Source organism: Phyllobates terribilis, unplaced genomic scaffold, assembly GCF_046119375.1.
Source record: "Phyllobates terribilis strain yellow unplaced genomic scaffold, ASM4611937v1 Scaffold_7__3_contigs__length_470593459, whole genome shotgun sequence".
Taxonomy (NCBI): Eukaryota; Metazoa; Chordata; class Amphibia; order Anura; family Dendrobatidae; genus Phyllobates; species Phyllobates terribilis.
Window position 1 is genome coordinate 120,605,097 of NW_027362767.1, and position 20,591 is coordinate 120,625,687.

Genomic DNA, 20,591 nt, shown 5'->3' on the forward strand with positions numbered 1-20,591 from the left:
ATCCAGTGGGTGATTGATTACAGTAATAATTTATTACACCCAGCTAATAGTCTTTTATTATTATCTATAATGTTTGGGTTTCAGAAAAGTGACTAAAAATTAAAAAAATATTCAGAAAAGGTCTCCATAACTAAATCCATTACCGCTAAAGTCAAAACTTAGATGCATTTGATAATGGCATCTACTGCTGGGGGTCATGGGCCAGCAATTTTTTATGCATAAAATGGCGATATAAAATCTTTATATTGAGGGTGTAGAGGGCTGTCAGCACATTTTTAAATATAGAAGTAGTAATATAGCTCTTTAGGTGCTTTTTTTTTAAAGATCCCAGGTACCATTCATGAGAAATACGGCATGAAAAACACATGCAAATGAGGCTGGAAGCACACTGAGGGAGCGTGACAATGATCTTTGACTGCTTCTTACAAGTGCACTGATGATATAATAGAAAACACCCTACTGTTATGATTTGCTACAAGCACTAAGGAAAGAAAGGAGATCTGTCCCTACAATAGAACTAAGCTAGATCCCTATGATGTAACGGGGAACCTGATCCTGCGATCAGACCCGCTAAAGTCCTCGGCTAGTCTGTACGAAGACCTATAGATGCAAGGGAGGGATCCCTACAAGAACTAGGGACTGGGATAAAGTTGGGCACCTCCTAGCAGAAATTGTAGCAGTAAAAGACAAACACACAACATAGAACATAAAGGTCCGAAGACCAAGCTAAACAGACTGAGAAAGGTAACTAAGCACCAGGCTAACTTAAGAGTAGAAATTACAATGAATTCCAGCAAGGCCAGGAGGGCGGAGCAGGATTAAATAGGCAAAAAAGGTCATGTGACCAGCATAATAGAAAAAACCTAACAGGAGAGTTCTGACAGTACCCCCTCATCTATGAGGATCCTCCGGATCCCTTAGGCCCAGGCTTATCAGGAAACCTCTTGTGAAACGCTCTGACAAGTCTGGAAGCAGAAACATCATCCGCCCTCACCCATGAGTTATCCTCGGGACCGAAACCCTTCCAAGCGACGAGATACTGCAAACTCCCTCTATACCGTCTTGAATTAAGGATGCGGGAAATTTCATATTCCCTGTCCTCCACCACCGGAGGAACAGTGGCAGTGGCGTCTCTATCTGATACATAAGCTTTTTTCAATAGAGAAACATGAAACACCGGATTAATCTTCCAGGAGGTAGGAACCTCCAACCTAACAGCAGATTGGTTAACTACCTGAAGCACCTTAAAGGGCCCTACAAACTTGGGACCCAATTTTTTAGAAGGAATCCTCAACCGCAGATTCTTAGAGGACAACCAAACCATGTCACCAACCGTAAACAAAACCTCTTGACGTTTCCTGTCAAAGAACCACTTAGATTTTTTGTTAGCCTCCTGAAGATTACCACGCACATCCGTCCAAACTCTTTCCAAATCACTGGAAAAACTCTCCTCCTCAGGCACAGCCGATAACAATTTGGAGAATGACCCAAAAGACGGATGTCTCCCAGAACAACAAAAAAAAGGCGAACACCCAGCAGAAGAGGATGTATGGTTGTTAAGAGCAAATTCAGCAAGCGGCAGAAACTCAGACCACCCCTCTTGATTGTCTGCCACAAAACAACGCAAGAACTGCTCAACATCCTGGTTCTTCCTTTCTGTCTGGCCATTAGACTCAGGATGATATCCAGATGAAAATTGTTAGAACTCTCCTGTTAGGTTTTTTCTATCTTGCTGGTCACATGACCTTGTTTGCCTATTTAATCCTGCTCCGCCCTCCTGGCCTTGCTGGACTTCATTGTAATTTCTACTCTTAAGTTAGCCTGATGCTTAGTTACCTTTCTCAGTCTGTTTAGCTTGGTCTTCGGACCTTTATGTTCTATGTTGTGTGTTTGTCTTTTACTGCTACAATTTCTGCTAGGAGGTGCCCAACTTTATCCCAGTCCCTAGTTCTTGTAGGGATCCCTCCCTTGCATCTATAGGTCTTCGTACAGACTAGCCGAGGACTTTAGCGGGTCTGATCGCAGGATCAGGTTCCCCGTTACATCATAGGGATCTAGCTTAGTTCTATTGTAGGGACAGATCTCCTTTCTTTCCTTAGTGCTTGTAGCAGATCATAACAGTAAGTCCAGCTCAAAAATATCTCTAAGGAAAGACTTCCAGTTTCCATCATGGTGTCGGTTCAGGATTTTGCTCAACGCCTGCAGGGACTCTCTCTGGAGGTGGCCGAGCTCCAACAACACGTGAGTAGCTGTTCTGGAGCACATTTTGTGGAGCCAAAGGTACGTTTGCCTGATTTATTCTTCGGTGATCAACAGGAATTTTTTTCCTTTAAAAATGCTTGTTTATTGTATTTTCGTTTGAGACCCAGATCCTCTGGTGATGAATCACAGCGCATAGGGTTCATAATGTCACTTTTGCACAAAGAACCTCAGGGATGGGTCTTTTCTCTCCAACCTAGTGATCCATGCTTTAGATCAGTGGATAGTTTTTTTTCTGCTTTGGGTTTGTTGTATGATGATCCTGATCGTGTCTCATCAGCTGAGACTGAATTAAGACATTTGAGGCAGGGATCAAGTAATGTGGAAAAATATTGTTCTCACTTCCGTCGGTGGTCTGCCCAGGTGGGGTGGAACGATTCAGCTTTGAAAAGTTTGTTTCTTGCGGGGCTAGGTGAAAGGGTTAAGGATTTGCTGATTGCTTATCCCACACCTGGAAACTTGCAGGAGGCTATGCAATTAGCTATACGGGTGGACAGGAGACTGCGTGCAAGGGTTAATGAAAGTAAATCCTCTGCCATGTCAGCTCCGAGTCTTGAGAGGGTCTGTACTGACATTGGAGAGCCAATGGAGATCGGGGTGATGGCACCCCGCTCTCAGGAAAAAGACCGCGGATCTTCTGAAGGTTTGTGCTTTTAGTGCGGAAAATCTGATCATTTTATTAAGAACTGTGTACTTCGTATGAACAAAGAAAAAAAAAAGGTCAGTTACTCCCGTATTGCCTGTTTAAATTCTAAGGGGGTATTTCTTTCTGCTACTACCACTGCTCAGGAAGAATTAATTGAATTTCGGATATTTGTGGATTGTGGTTCTACTCTGAATGTGATTGATGGGGGATTCTTGGAAAAACTTAAATTAAAACCCAAACCTTTGTCATCCCTTATTGCTGTGATTTCTGTCGATGGCTGCTCCCCCTTGAAGAGTGTTACTCACAAGGTCTGTGAATTTCCCCTCACTGTTAATGGTGTTCATCAAGAAAATTTGGATTTGGTGGTATTAAATAATTTGCCTTCTCCAGTAATTTTGGGGTTACCCTGGTTAAAATTGCACAATCCTGTACTGGATTGGTCTACCAATGAAATTAAGTCCTGGAGTCCTAAGTGTTATGACAAGTGTTGTAACGGGCGCATTGCTGCGGTGGAAAAAGGGGAATTACCTGTACCTATTCAGGATTTTTGGAGAGTTTTTTCTGAGGAGGAGTCACAAATATTGCCTCCCCATAGAGACTATGATTGTACCATTGAATTTGTCCCTGGAGCGACTCTTCCTAAAAGTCGTTTATTTAATCTTACTATTCCTGAGAGAAAGGCTTTGGAGGAATACATACAGACAAGCTTGGCCGCCAGTCACATTAGGCCTTCCAAGTCTCCTGTGGCTGTTGGATTTTTTTTTGTTAAAAAAAAGGACGGCGGTTTACGTCCTTGTCTGGACTTTCGTGAGATTAATAAAATTACTGTACGCAATCCTCACCCACTGCCATTGATTCCTGATTTGTTTAACCAGTTAGTGGGGGCCAAGTGGTTCTCTAAAATTGATCTCCGGGGGGCATACAATTTGTTGCGCATGAAGGAGGCTGATGAATGGAAGACTGCTTTTAACACTCCTGTGGGTCATTTTGAGAACCTGGTTATGCCTTTTGGTCTTACCAATGCTCCAGAATTTTTTCAGAATCTTATTAATGACATCCTTAGACCTTTGATCGGCAAAAATGTGGTTGTGTATTTGGATGACATTTTGATTTATTCGCCTGATCTGGAGTCTCATTGGCGGAGCGTACGTGAGGTATTACAGTTATTAATTGACAATTCGCTTTTTGCTAAGCTGGAGAAATGTGAGTTTGCTGTACAGAGAATTAGTTTTTGGGGCTACATTATCTCCAGCGAAGGCTTTGAGATGGACCCTGTGAAGGTTCAGGAGGTTCAGGAATGGCCTAGGCCTATTGGTTTGAAATCGATACAGAGGTTTTTGGGTTTCGCCAATTATTACAGAAAATTCATTAAAAATTTTTCTATTATTGTCAAACCACTGACCGATCTCACCAGGAAAGGTGCTAATGCGGTTCAGTGGACTACTGAGGCCATTGAAGCTTTTGTGTTTCTAAAGGAGAGGTTCAGCTCTGCTCCTATTCTTATGCAGCCTGAAGTGACTAAGCCCTTTTTGGTTGAGGTTGATGCTTCTTCGGTGGGGGTCGGTGCGGTGTTGTCTCAGGAAATCAAGGATGGAGTACATCCCTGTGCTTTTTTTTCAAAAAAATTTTCTGAGACTGAACTTAATTACGATATTGGTAATCGGGAATTGCTGCCTATTAAATTCGCATTTGAACACTGGCATCATCTCTTGGAAGGTTCTGAATTTCCCATTCAGGTTTTCACTGATCATAAAAATCTTATCTATCTTGATGCTGCCAAGCGCTTGAATGCCCGTCAGGCTAGGTGGGCACTTTTTTTCTCGCGGTTTAATTTTTCCGTTACTTTCATCCCGGGTACTAAGAATGTTAAAGCTGATGCTTTGTTTCGCAGCTTTTCTCCCATGGTCGGTGCTGAGGAGGAGGGGAGCATTTTACAAGAAGGTGTTGTGATTGCTGCATTGGACTCCGTTTTGGAAGATGAGATTCTTAAAGCACAGGAGAATGCCCCATCTAACACTCCCCATGGGAGGTTGTTTGTGCCTAGGACCTTTAGGAGAGATTTGTTTGTTGAGTGTCTGAGTAGAGATGAGCGGTGTTCGACTAGAACTGTTCGCCAATCTCAAATTCGAGCTGTTTTGGGCGGTGTTCGAGTTGTTCGACGAACCCGAACGATTTGCAAAAAATTCGGCTGTTCGAGGTTATGTTCGATAACTGTTCGTGCACCAAAAGCGTGTCCTGCATGTCTGGTGCTATTTAGAGCACCAATCATGCAGGGATTGTCTGCCACTCACTGTAATGCCACAGCCATGGTGGTTGTGGCATTACAGTGATTGCCCAAATCGATGGGAACAGTGCCAACAGTGAAACATGAAAAGCAAGGCAATTCAGCAGCGGCATACACCGGTACCCGACAATTTAGAAACGAAAGAATAGAGCTTCACACATAGATTAGATAGATATAAACATGTCAGCCACATATATACGAAGTACAGTGAAAGTGCTGCTTACTGTACTTGTCATTTAGCGTAAAGGATTTATCAAAAAAAATAATAGTGTTTTCATGCACCATCTCTTTAAAAAAGCCGGCCGGCAATTCAGCATCTGTACCCGACAATTTAGAATAGAAGGAATAGAGAATCACACATAGATTAGATAGATAGAAACATGTCAGTCACATATATATGAAGTACAGTGACAGTGTTGATTTCTGTACTTGTCATTTAGTGTAAAGGATTTATCAAAAAAAAATAATAGTGTTTTCATGCACCGTCTCTTTAAAAAAGCCGGCCGGCAATTCAGCATCTGTACCCAACAATTTAGAATAGAAGGAATAGAGAATCACACATAGATTAGATAGATAGAAACATGTCAGTCACGTATATATGAAGTACAGTGACAGTGTTGCATACTGTACTTGTCATTTAGTGTAAAGGATTTATTTAAAAAATAATAGTGTTTTCGTGCACCGTCTCTTTAAGAAAGCCGGCCGGCAATTCAGCATCTGTACCCGACAATTTATAACAGACAGAATAGAGCTTCACACATAGATTAGATAGATAGAAACATGTCAGTCACATATATATGAAGTACAGTGATAGTGTTGGTTACTGTATTGTCATTTAGTATTAAAATAAAGGATTTATTATTAAAAAAATTGGTGTGGGGTTCCCCTTAATTTTAGGCTCTAGCGGAGGTTAAGCAGACAGCTGGGGCAGATGTTTGAAGCCTGGGAAGGGGGTAATACCCACGGAGCTTCCCAGGCTACTAATATCAGCCCCCAGCTGAATACATAGCCTTTACTAGCTATTAAAATGGGGGACCCCCCCAAAAAAATGACGTGGGGTCCCCCCTAATTTAATAGCTAGCAAAGGCTAGGCAGACAGCTGGGGGCTGATATTAATAGCCCAGTAAGGGAGCCATGAATATTGGCCCCCTCCCAGGCTAGAAACACCAGCCATCAGCCGCCCCAGAAATGGCGCATTCATAGGATGCGCCAATTCTGGCACTTAGCCTCGCTCTTCCACGCTGCCCTGGTGCGGTGGCAGGGAGTAATAGGGCTGGGGTTGATGTCAGCTTATAATGCCAGCTGACATCAAGCCCAGGTTAGTAATGGAGAGGCGTCTATAAGACACCCCCATTACTAACCCCATAGTCAAAGTTAAAAAAAACACAAACACCCAGAATAAAGTCCTTTAATTGAAATAAAGACACAATTCTTTATTGTTCTAAATTAAACCATACTTACCATCACGCCCATTCCAGCTGAAGCCAACGATCTCCTGTAATAAAAATAAAATAATAAACCAACCTCATCCTTACCTTTCCATGGTTCCCACGACAGCTTCAGCTCTGCTACATCGAGATAACAGGCTGGACCGCAGCAGAACGCCGCCATCCAGCCTGTCATCCCGCAGACACTGAGAAGCGCAGGCATGCTTGCGCTCCACATTGTCTCTCTGTGACGGCATAAAGATGAGCCGAGGTCATGTCCAATGAACTCGGCTCACCTCATGCACGTCACTTACAGCGTGGGAGAATTCTCACGCTGAAGCACTGAGTGCAGGAGAATTTTCCCACGCTGTCAGTGAGGTGCATGAGGTGAGCTGAGTTCATTGGACATGAGCTCACCTCATGCACGTCACTGACAGCGTGGGAGAATTCTCCTGCACTCAGCACTTCAGCGTGAGAATTTTCCCACGCTGTCAGTGACGTGCATGAGGTGTGCCGAGTTCATTGGACATGACCTCGGCTCATCTGGATGCCGTCACAGCGAGACACTGAGGAGCGCAAGCATGCCTGCTCTTCTCAGTGTCTGCGGCATGACAGGCTGGATGGCAGCGTTCTGCTGCGGTCCAGCCTGTCATCTCGATGTAGCAGAGCTGAAGCTGTCGTGGGAACCATGGAAAGGTAAGGATGAGGTTGGTTTATTATTTTTCTTTTATTGCAGGAGATCGTTGGCTTCAGCTGGAATGGGCGTGATGGTAAGTATGGTTTAATTTAGAACAATAAAGAATTGTGTGTTTATTTCAATTAAAGGACTTTATTTTGGGTGTTGTGTTTTTTTTAAATACTTTACTAGAAATTCATGGCGGTCATGTCTAATACTGGCGTGACCCCATGAATTTTGGGCTTGGGGCCAGCTGATAATACCAAGCTGGCCCTAACCACTTTATTACCCAGTGAGCCACCGCACCAGGGCCCTGGATGAGTTGGGTACAGCGCCAGAAGATGGCGCTTCTATGAACGCGCCATTTTCCGGGGTGGCTGCGGACTGCAATTTGCAGCGGGGGGGGGGGCCCAGAAAGCTTGGGCCTCCCTGCGCTGCAGATTCCAGCCCCCAGCTGCCTAGTTGTACCTGGCTGGACACAAAAATAGGGCGAAGCCCCACGTATTTTTTTTTTAATTATTTCATGAAATTCATGAAATAATTAAGAAAAAAAGGCCTTCCCTATATTGTTGTGTCCGGCCAGGTACAAATAGTCAGCTGGTGGTTGGGGGCAGCCCGTTCCTGCCTGCTGTACCTGACTGGACACAAATATAGTGCGAAGCCCCACTTCAATTTTTTTAAATTATTTCAGGAAATTCATGAAATAATTAAAAAAAAATTGACGTGGGGCTTCGCACTATATTTGTGTCCAGTCAGGTGCAGCAGGCAGGAACGGGCTGCCCCCAACCACCAGCTGACTATTTGTACCTGGCCGGACACAACAATATAGGGAAGCCATTTTTTTCTTAATTATTTCATGAAATAATTTAAAGAAAATTGACGTGGGGCTTCGCCCTGTTTTTGTGTCCAGCCAGGTACAACTAGGCAGCTGGGGGCTGGAATCCGCAGCGCAGGGAGGCCCAAGCTTTCTGGGCCACCCCCGCTGCAAATTGCAGTCCGCAGCCACCCCGGAAAATGGCGCGTTCATAGAAGCGCCATCTTCTGGCGCTGTACCCAACTCATCCAGGGCCCTGATGCGGTGGCTCACTGGGTAATAAAGGGGTTAGGGCCAGCTTGGCATTATCAGCTGGCCCTAAGCCCAAAATTCATGGGGTCACGCCAATATTAGACATGACCACCATGAATTTCTAGTAAAGTATTTAAAAAAAACACAACACCCAGAAAAAAGTCCTTTAATTGAAATAAACACACAATTCTTTATTGTTCTAAATTAAACCATACTTACCGTCACGCCCATTCCAGCTGAAGCCAACGATCTCCTGAAATAAAAGAAAAATAATAAAGCAACATCATCCTTACCTTTCCATGGTTCCCATGACAGCTTCAGCTCTGCTACATCGAGATGACAGGCTGGACCGCTGCAGAACGCTGCCATCCAGCCTGTCATCCCGCAGACACTGAGAAGCGCAGGCTTGCTTGCGCTCCACAGTGTCTCTCTGTGAGGGCATTCAGATGAGCCGAGTTAATGTCCAATGAACTCGGCTCACCTCATGCACGTCACTGACAGCGTGGGAAAATTCTCCTGCACTCAGCGCTTCAGCGTGGGAGAATTCTCACACTGAAGCGCTGAGTGCAGGAGAATTCTCCCACGCTGTCAGTGACGTGCAGGAGGTGAGCTGAGTTCATTGGACATGAGCTCACCTTATGCACGTCACTGACAGCGTGGGAAAATTCTCCTGCACTCAGCGCTTCAGCGTGGGAGAATTCTCACGCTGAAGCGCTGAGTGCAGGAGAATTCTCCCACGCTGTCAGTGACGTGCAGGAGGTGAGCTGAGTTCATTGGACATGAGCTCACCTTATGCACGTCACTGACAGCGTGGGAGAATTCTCCTGCACTCAGCGCTTCAGCGTGAGAATTTTCCCACGCTGTCAGTGACGTGCATGAGGTGCGCCAAGTTCATTGGACATGAACTCGTCTCATCTTTATGCCGTCACAGCCAGACACTGCAGAGCGCAAGCATGCCTGCGCTTCTCAGTGTCTGCGGGATGACAGGCTGGATGGCAGCGTTCTGCTGCGGTCCAGCCTGTCATCTCGATGTAGCAGAGCTGAAGCTGTCGTGGGAACCATGGAAAGGTAAGGATGATGTTGCTTTATTATTTTTCTTTTATTGCAGGAGATCGTTGGCTTCAGCTGGAATGGGCGTGATGGTAAGTATGGTTTAATTTAGAACAATAAAGGATTGTGTCTTTATTTCAATTAAAGGACTTTATTCTGGGTGTTTGTGTTTTCTTTTAACTTTGACTATGGGGTTAGTAATGGGGGTGTCTTATAGACGCCTCTCCATTACTAACCTGGGCTTGATGTCAGCTGGCATTATAAGCTGACATCAACCCCAGCCCTATTACCCCCTGCCACCGCTACAGGGCAGCGTGGAAGAGCGAGGCTAAGTGCCAGAATTGGCGCATCCTATGAATGCGCCATTTCTGGGGCGGCTGACGGCTGGTGTTTCTAGCCTGGGAGGGGGCCAATATTCATGGCTCCCTTCCTGGGCTATTAATATCAGCCCCCAGCTGTCTGCCTAGCCTTTGCTAGCTATTAAATTAGGGGGGACCCCACGTCATTTTTTTGGGGGGGTCCCCCATTTTAATAGCTAGTAAAGGCTATGTATTCAGCTGGGGGCTCATATTAGTAGCCTGGGAAGCTCCGTGGGTATTACCCCCTTCCCAGGCTTCAAACATCTGCCCCAGCTGTCTGCTTAACCTCCGCTAGAGCCTAAAATTAAGGGGAACCCCACGCCAATTTTTTTTAATAATAAATCCTTTATTTTAATACTAAATGACAAGTACAGTAACCAACACTATCACTGTACTTCATATATATGTGACTGACATGTTTCTATCTATCTAATCTATGTGTGAAGCTCTATTCTGTCTGTTATAAATTGTCGGGTACAGATGCTGAATTGCCGGCCGGCTTTTTTAAAGAGACGGTGCATGAAAACACTATTATTTTTTTTAATAAATCCTTTACACTAAATGACAAGTACAGTAAGCAACATTGTCACTGTACTTCATATATATGTGACTGACATGTTTCTATCTATCTAATCTATGTGTGAAGCTCTATTCTGTCTGTTATAAATTGTCGGGTACAGATGCTGAATTGCCGGCCGGCTTTTTTAAAGAGACAGTGCATGAAAACATTATTATATTTTTTAATAAATCCTTTACACTAAATGACAAGTACAGTAAGCAACACTGTCACTGTACTTCATATATATGTGACTGACATGTTTCTATCTATCTAATCTATGTGTGAGGCTCTATTCCTTCTTGTCTAAATTGTCGGGTATCGGTGTATGCCGCTGCTGAATTGCCGGCCGGCTTTTTTAAAGAAAGCGTCTTCTGAGCAGTTTGTCAGCTTTTGGACACCTTTGAAGGTGTTTTGTATGTGTTTCTATGTGTTTTTGTTTGCCTGCCATTGGTTTTAACGTTGTTCGACGGTGTTCTAAGGTGTTCGACGAACAGTTCGACGAACAGTTCCTCGAACATCCCGGTGTTCGACGAACCGAACCCGAACACTACGGGGGTGGCTCAACACTAGTCATGAGTCTCGGTTGGCAGGTCATCCAGGAATTTCTGAGACCAAGAGACTTGTGCGTTGCAGTTTTTGGTGGCCTGGATGGCAGAAGGAAGTCATTAAGTGGGTGCGTCAATGTACGGTGTGTGCTAGATCTAAGTCTTCACATACTCCGGCAGCGGGGTTGCTTTGCCCTCTGGAGGTTCCTAGTGCACCTTGGACACATCTGGCTATGGACTTTATTACTGACCTTCCCCCATCTGAGGGTTTCACAGTCATCTGGGTGGTCGTGGACCGTTTTAGAAAGATGTGTCACTTGGTTCCTTTCATCAAACTGCCCTGCGCTAAGACACTCGCTAAGGCCTTTGTCAAGGAAATTGTCAGACTACATGGCGTTCCTACTGACATTGTTTCGGATAGGGGACCTCAGTTCGTGGCTCGTTTTTGGCGTGCTTTTTGTGACAGGTTGGGAGTTCATTTGTCGTGTTCATCCGGATATCATCCTGAGTCTAATGGCCAGACAGAAAGGAAGAATCAGGATGTTGAGCAGTTCTTGCGTTGTTTTGTGGCAGACTATCAGGAGAGGGGGTCTGAGTTTCTGCCACTTGCTGAGTTTGCTCTTAACAACCATACATCCTATCCTCTTCTGCTGGTTGTTCGCCTTTTTTTGTTGTTCTGGGAGACATCCGTCTTTTGGGTCATTCTCCAAATTGGTATCGGCTGTGCCTGAGGAGGAGAGTTTTTCCGGTGACTGGGAGAGAGTTTGGACGGATGTACGTGGTAATCTTCAGGAGGCTAACAAAAAATCTAAGAGGTACTTTGATAGGAAACGGCAAGAGGTTTTGTTTGCTATTGGTGACATGGTTTGGTTGTCCTCTAAGAATCTGCGGTTGAGGATTCCTTCTAAAAAATTGGGTCCCAAGTTTGTAGGGCCCTTTAAGGTGCTTCAGGCAGTTAACTAATCTGCTGTTAGGTTGGAGGTTCCTACCTCCTGGAAGATTAATCCGGTGTTTCATGTTTCTCTGTTGAAAAGAGCTTGTGTGTCGGATGGAGACATCTCTGCCACTGTTCCTCCGGTGGTGGAGGACGAGGAATATGAAATTTCCCGTATCCTAAATTCTAGACGGTATAGAGGGAGTTTGCAGTATCTCGTCGCTTGGAAAGGTTTCGGACCTAAGGATAACTCATGGGTGAGGGCGGATGATGTTTCTGCTTCCAGACTTGTCAGAGCGTTTCACAAGAGGTTTCCTGATAAGCCTGGGCCTAGGGGATCCAGAGGATCCTCATAGAAGAGGGGGTACTGTTAGAACTCTCCTGTTAGGTTTTTTCTATCTTGCTGGTCACATGACCTTGTTTGCCTATTTATTCCTGCTCCGCCCTCCTGGCCTTGCTGGACTTCATTGTAATTTCTACTCTTAAGTTAGCCTGGTGCATAATTACCTTTCTCAGTCTGTTTAGCTTGGTCTTCGGACCTTTATGTTCTATGTTGTGTGTTTGTCTTTTACTGCTACAATTTCTGCTAGGAGGTGCCCAACTTTATCCCATTACCTAGTTCTTGTAGGGATCCCTCCCTTGCATCTATAGGTCTTCGTACAGACTAGCCGAGGACTTTAGCGGTCTGATCGCAGGATCAGGTTCCCCGTTACATCGTAGGGATCTAGCTTAGTTCTATTGTAGGGACAGATCTCCTTTCTTTCCTTAGTACTTGTAGCAGATCATAACAAAAATGACAAATGAACTCCCAACCTGTCACAAAAGGAACGCCAAAAACGAGCAACGAACTGAGGTCCCCTATCAGAAACAATGTCAGTAGGAGCATCATGGAGTCTGACAATCTCCTTGACAAAGGCCTTAGCGAGTGTCTTAGCGCAGGGCAGTTTGATGAAGGGAACCAAGTGACACATCTTGCTAAAACGGTCCAAGACCACCCAGATGACCATGAAACCCTCAGATGGGGGAAGGTCAGTAATAAAGTCCATAGCCAGATGTGTCCAAGGTGCACTAGGAACCTCCAGAGGGCAAAGCAACCCCGCAGCAGGAGTATGAGAAGACTTAGATCTAGCACACACAGTACATTAACACACCCACTTAATGACCTCCTTCTGCCATCCAGGCCACCAAAAACTGCGACACACAAGACACTCTCTTGGTCTCAGAAATTCCAGGATGACCTGCCAACCGAGACTTATGACACTCAACAAACAAATCTCTCCTAAAGGTCCTAGGCACAAACAACCTCCCATGGTGAGTGTTAGATGAGGCATTCTCCTGTGCTTTAAGAATCTCATCTTCCAAAACGGAGTCCAATGCAGCAATCACAACACCTTCTTGTAAAATGCTCTCCTCCTCCTCAGCACCGACCATGGGAGAAAAGCTGCGAGACAAAGCATCAGCTTTAACATTCTTGGTACCCGGGATGTAAGAAACGGAAAAATTAAACCGCGAAAAAAAAAGTACCCACCTAGCCTGACGGGCATTCAAGTGCTTGGCAGCATCAAGATAGATCAGATTTTTATAATCAGTGAAAACCTTAATGGTAAAATCAGCACCTTCCAAGAGATGACGCCACTGTTCAAATGCGAGTTTAATAGGCAGCAATTCCCGATTACCAATATCGTAATTAAGTTCAGTCTCAGAAAATTTTTTTGAAAAAAAGGCACAGGGATGTACTCCATCCTCATTTTCCTGAGACAACACCGCACCGACCCCCACAGAAGAAGCATCAACCTCAACCAAAAACGGCTTAGTCACATCAGGCTGTATAAGGATGGGGGCAGAGCTGAACCTCTCCTTTAGAAAAACAAAAGCTTCAATGGCCTCAGTAGTCCACAGAACCGTATTAGAACCTTTCCTGGTGACATCAGTCAGTGGTTTAACAATAATAGAAAAAATTTTAATGAATTTTCTGTAATAATTGGCGAAACCCAAAAACCTCTGTATCGATTTCAAACCAATAGGCCTAGGCCATTCCTGCACAACTTGAACTTTCACCGGGTACATCTCAAAGCCCTCGCTGGACATAATGTAGCCCAAAAAACTAATTCTCTGTACAGCAAACTCACATTTCTCCAGCTTAGCAAAAAGCGAATTGTCAATCAATATCTGCAATACCTCACGTACGCTCCGCCAATGAGACTCCAGGTCAGGCGAATTAATCAAAATGTCATCCAAATACACAACCACATTTTTGCCGATCAAAGGTCTAAGGATGTCATTAATAAGATTCTGAAAAAATGCTGATGCATTGGTAAGACCAAAAGGCATAACCAAATTCTCAAAATGACCCACAGGAGTGTTAAAAGCAGTCTTCCATTCATCACCCTCCTTCATGCGCAACAAATTGTATGTCCCCCGTAGATCAATTTTAGAGAACCACTTGGCCCCCACTAACTGGTTAAACAAATCAGGAATCAATGGCAGTGGGTACGGATTGCGTACAGTAATTTTATTAATCTCGCGAAAGTCCAAACAAGAACGTAAACCGTCGTCCTTTTTTTTAACAAAAAAAAATCCAACAGTCACAGGTGACTTAGAGGGTCTGATATGACCGACGGCCAAGCTCGTCTGTATGTATTCCTCCAAAGCCTTTTTCTCAGGAATAGTCAGATTAAATAAACGACTTTTAGGAAGAGTCGCTCCAGGGACAAATTCAATGGTACAATCGTAGTCTCTATGGGGTGGCAAAATTTGCGACTCCTCCTCAGAAAAGACTTTCCAAAAATCCTGAATAGGTACAGGTAATTCCCTTTTATCCACAGCAGCAATGCGCCCATTACAACACTTGTCATAACACTTAGGGCTCCAGGACTTAATTTCATTGGTAGACCAATCCAGTACAGGATTGTGCAATTTTAACCAGGGCAACTCCAAAACTACTGGAGAAGGCAAATTATTTAATACCACCAAATCCAAATTTTCTTGGTGAATACCATTAATAGTGAGGGGAAATTCATAAACCTTGTGAGTAACACATTTCAAGGGAGAGCCATCGACAGAAACCACGGCAATAGGGGATGACAAAGGTTTGGGTTTTAAATTAAGTTTTTCAAAGAATCCCCCATCAATCACATTCAGAGTTGAACCACAATCCACAAATACCTGAAATTTAATTAATTCTTCCTGAGCTGCGGTAGTAGCAGAAAGAAATACACCCTTAGTGTTTAAACAGGCTATACGGGAGTAACTGACCTTTTTTTTTCTTTGTTCATACGAAGCACACAGTTCTTAATGAAATGGTCAGATTTGCCGCAATAAAAGCACAATTCTTCAGAAAACCTGCGTTCTTTTTCCTGAGAGCGGGGTGACATCGCGCCAATCTCCATCGGCTCTCCAGTGTCAGTACAGACCCTCTCAAGACTCGGAGCTGACATGGCAGAGGATTTACTCTCATTAACCCTTGCACGCAGTCTCCTGTCCACCCGTATAGCTAATTGCATTGCCTCCTGCAAGTTTCCAGGTGTAGGATAAGCAATCAGCAGATCCTTAACCCTATCACCTAGCCCAGCAAGAAACAAACTTTTCAGAGCTGAATCGTTCCACCCCACCTGAGCAGACCACCGACGGAAGTGAGTACAATAATTTTCCACATTACCTGATCCCTGCCTCAAATGTCTCAATTCCGTCTCAGCTGATGAGACACGATCAGGATCATCATACAACAACCCCAAAGCAGAAAAAAAACTATCCACTGATCTAAAGCACAGATCACTAGGTTGGAGAGAAAAGGCCCATCCCTGAGGTTCTTTGCGCAAAAGTGACATTATGAACCCTATGCGCTGTGATTCATCACCAGAGGATCTGGATCTCAAACGAAAATACAATAAACAAGCATTTTTAAAGGAAAAAAAATCTTGTTGTTCACCAAAAAATAAATCAGGCAATCATACCTTTGGCTCCACAAAATGAGCTCCAGAACAGCTACTCACGTGTAGTTGGAGCTCGGCCACCTCCAGAGAGAGTCCCTGCAGGCGTTGAGCCAAATCCTGAACCGACACCATGATGGAAACTGGAGGTCTTTCCTTAGAGAAATTTTTTGGGCTGGACTTACTGCTATGATCTACTACAAGCACTAAGGAAAGACAGGAGATCTGTCCCTACAATAGAACTAAGCTAGATCCCTACGATGTAACGGGGAACCTGATCCTGCGATCAGACCCGCTAAAGTCCTCAGCTAGTCTGAACAAAGACCTATAGATGTGAGGAAGGGATTCCTACAAGAACTAGGGACTGGGAGAAAGATGGACACCTCCTAGCAGAAATTGTAGCAGTAAAAAGACAAACAAACAACATAGAACAAAGAGGTCGAAAGACCTAGCTAAACTGACTGAGAAAGGTAACAAAGCACCTGGCTAGCTTAAGAGTAGAAATTACAATGGAGTCCAGCAAGGCCAGAAGGGCGGAGCAGGATTAAATAGGCAAAAACGGTCATGTGACCAGCATAATAGAAAAAACCTAACAGGAGAGTTCTAACACCTACGTGAGCTGGGTGCTTTTTGATTTGCAACCCAGAGATGTGACAGAACACATACCTGCGGAGGAGTAGGTGGTGGTGATTGTACTGAGGTCGTTCTCCAAGATGGATCCACAGCTGCATTCAGTCAGAGAACCAGTGATGGTGACTGGGGCTAGACTGGGGTGCCGGAGTGCCGCTTTAAGGGGTGCAACTTGATTATACAGGACGGAAGACAAACATCCAACAAAGCCAATAGAGTTGATGTTGGCGATTTCTGGGTCAAGCCCTGGATTATCTGTAGATAGATATCGGTATTATTTATAGCTGCATAGTGATTATTATCCACAATTCCACAACTTTCTATTGTAATTCGAATTATAGTGGCTCTCTACTTTTATGATATCAATACATAAGTAGATAGTAAGGGTCCAATATCCGGCACTCCCACTGTGCACTAGCAGTTTTTTTGAGATATAGATTTTCAGCATCGTAGCGAAGAGACTGATGTGAAGCATTAACTCACTTCACTGAAGGGCCACTAGAATCCTTCCAATTGAGTAGTGGATGATAAATGATGCTATACCTGTCATATTTGGTTTCTATGTAATCGTAAAATAATGATAAAAAATATTATGGCAATATCTAACGCCTGGGACCTTCAGAGGCGAAGATATCTTGGAAGTTGGGGATCTCATAAAATTCTAACAGACGCAGCACATTCCACAATTCACCACACATGAAGTCATCAAGGGGAGGTGTATGGGTGAAACTTAGAAGCTAATAAAAAGCAGAAACTGGGTCTGGGTCAATTGTCAGTACCCAAAATAAAAAATATTAAAAAATTATGGTCCAGTGGAATTGTTATCCTGTATGCTCTATGCCTACTATGGCTAATTCACACTGGCAGTATACAAGTTAACATGCATCACAATTGCAATGGGGCATAGAGCATACAGGCTAATACACACTGGCAGTTTATAGGTTAAAATGCATCACATTGACAATGGGGCAAGTTTACGATGGAGCAAGAGAGCAGTGGTGATGGGGTTAAATGATTCAAGAAATTGAGTACCTGGTTAAGTGGTTTTATTAGAATGTTGGTTATTTTGAATGTATGTTTTTATTTGTACCTGATGAAGAGAGCAGTTCGCTCAAGAAACAAGTTTTTTTAATAAAAACATTGCTTTTTTAATAATTCATTGGAGTGACAGCGTCATTGGATTGTCATTTTTTAATATTTTTTATTTTGGATCTGTATCTTAGCCTTCAGCTGGGGGCTGATGACGAGGGCTGCAGTCTGCTAACATCAGAGTTGTGCTTGAGATTGCACAGAAAAATATTTAGATTTGAGAGTCCTCAGTGGTTAATACTAGTGATGAGCGAGCATGCTCGCCACTGCTCGGTACTCGCCTGAGCATCTCAGTACTCGAGATGCTCGGAGCTCGTCGAGTACTGGCGCGATGCTCGAGAGGGAGCTCGGGTCCCCATCCTGCATGTTTGGAGCTATTTCGAGTGCCAATCATCATGCAGGGATTGCCTGCTACTCACTGTAATGCCACAGCCATGTTGGTTGTGGCATTACAGCGATTGCCCAAATCGATGGGAACAGTGCTCAGTGAAACATGAAAAGCCAGCAATTCATCAGCGGCATACATTGGTACCGACAATTTAGAACAGAAAGAATAGAGCATCACACATAGATTAGATAGACAGAAACAGGTCAGTCACATATATAAAAAGTACAGTGACAGTGTTGGTTACTGTTCTTGTCATTTAGTGTTAAAAGAAAGGATTTATTAAAAAAAAAATTGGCGTGGGGTTCCCCGTAATTCTAGTCTCTAGCGGAGGTTAAGCAGACGGCTGGGGCAGATGTTTGAAGCCTGGGAAGGGGGTAATACCCACGGAGCTTCCCAGGCTGCTAATATCAGCCCCCAGCTGAATACCCAGCCTTTACTAGCTATTAAAATGGGGGACCCCAAAAAAAGTGATGTGGGGTCCCCCTATTTTAATAGCTAGCAAAGGCTAGGCAGACAGCTGGGGGCTGATATTAATAGCCCAGGAAGGGTGCCATGAATATTGTCCCCCTCCCAGGCTAGAAATACCAGCCGTCAGCCGCCCCAGAAATGACGCATCCATAGGATATGCAAATTCTGGCACTTAGCCTCGCTCTTCCCACTGCCCTGTAGCAACTTGTTACCATCTTTTCAGTTAGCCATTAAAAGGTATCAACCACTGAGGACTCTCAAATCTAAATATTTTTCTATCTACTGGCTATCACGGTACAAAGATATATATTTTCCCTGAGATTGCAAAACGCTTCCAGATGAGCCTTTTCAGTATTGGGCTCGAGTAAGCCAGTCTGGGCTGATTCACATATAGAAGCGTCTCTGTTTCTTTCTTTGAATTGTCAGTACTCAGAAAACATAGTTTACTGTGAAGGCTCTGTCCATTTTTCTCAATCGAAGTGCTTCCCTTCGCTAAGTTCTGAGCCATTTCTATGACCAGTGTTTAGTAAATTTATTTTGTTATTCTTTTATGTAATTGTATATATCATATTGCTTTGTCCCCATTTTGTATCATCTTGTATATTTTTATAAACACTGAATAACTTTCTGGATTAAAAATAAAATGTAATAGTTCTGTTCCTTTTATTCGTAAATTGCACCCTTGAAGTCATACGCTACCTGTAATGGAGGTCCAATCAGCCTGTTTAAGGAATCGGTGATGGCAGCAAATAATTTCTTTGTTGATTGTGGAGTTAGCAGTGACCGTACCAGGGTATATACATATATTTCATTTGTTGGAGTCAGAGTTGTGTATACCATACGCTCACTGAGATTTTCCTAATGACTGGTCTAGTAGTGCAATAGTGCAAACAGTCTCGTCCATCACTTTTCAGACAATAGCGTAATTGCTTGAAATGGGGGCAGTGGTGGGATATGCGCAACTCCCGCATCAGCTGTGTATCCTTGACATTGTACATAGGAAGCAGGATTATAGTAATTATATTCTTGTACATAGGAGCAGTATTATAGTAGTTATATTCTTGTACATAGGAGCAGTATTATAGCATAATTTTCTTGTACATAGGAGGTAGTAGCACAGTAGATATATTCTTGTACATAGGGGCCGTATTATCATAGTTATATTCTTCAACATAGTAACAGTATAATAGAAGTTATATTGTTGTACATAGGAGCAGTATTATAGTAATTATATTCTTGTACTTATTAGCAGTATTATAGTACAGTCATGGCCAAAAGTATTGAGAATGAGACAAATAGTAATTTTTCCAAAGTTTACTGCTTCATTTTTTGTAATGGCAATTTGCATATACTCCTGAATGTCAAAGAGTGATCAGCTTAACAGCAATTACTGTACTTGCAAAGTCAATATTTGCCCAGAAAATTAACTTTAACCCCCAAAGCACATTTCAACATCATTGCAGTCCTGCCTTAAAACGAGCAGCTAACATCGTTTTAGTGATTGATCCATTAACACAGGTGTGGGTGTTGATGAGGACAGGGCTGGCGATCAATCAGTCATGATTAAGTAAGAATGACATCACTGGACACTTTAAAAGGAGGCTGGTTCTTTGTATCATTGTTTCTCTTCAGTTAACCATGGTTATCTCTAAAGAAACACGTGCAGCCATCATTGCACTGCACAAAAATGGCCTAACAGGGAAGAGTATCGCAGCTACAAAGATTGCACCTCAGTCAACAATCTATCGCATCATCAAGAACTTCAAGGAGAGAGCTTCCATTGTTGTCAAAAAGGCTCCAGGGCGCCCAAGAAAGACCAGCAAGCGCCAGCACCGTATCTTAAAACTGTTTCAGCTGCGGGATCGGACTACCAGCAGTGCCGAGCTTGCTCAGGAATGGCAGCAGGCTGGTGTGAGTGCTTCTGCACGCACTGTGAGGCGGAGACTCTTTCAGCAAGGGCTGGTTTCAAGGAGGGCAGCAAAAAAGCCACTTCTCTCCAGAAAAAACAGCAGGGACCGACTGATATTCTGCAAAAGGTACAGGGAGTGGACTGCTGAGGACTGGGGCAAAATCATTTCCTCTGATGAATCCCCTTTTCGATTGTTTGGGACATCTGGAAAACAGCTTATTCGGAGAAGAAGAGGTGAGCACTACCACCAGTCTTGTCTCATGTCAACTGTAAAGCATCCTGAAACCATTCAGGTGTGGGGTTGCTGCTCAGCCAAGGGAATCGGCTCACTCACAGTCTTGCCTAAAAACACAGCCATGAATAAAGAATGGTA

General features: G+C 43.8%; 1 protein-coding gene across 2 annotated transcripts in view; it reads right to left on the reverse strand.

Moving 5' to 3' along the window:
• Positions 1–20,591, reverse strand: part of LOC141153876 (contactin-associated protein-like 5) — a 536,901-nt gene that overhangs the window by 10,473 nt on the left and 505,837 nt on the right. For both annotated transcript variants that reach the window (XM_073639117.1, XM_073639118.1), the window contains one exon: positions 16,401–16,619. In XM_073639117.1, the coding sequence (XP_073495218.1) occupies positions 16,401–16,619 (219 nt within the window). The remainder of the gene's footprint in view (positions 1–16,400; positions 16,620–20,591) is intronic.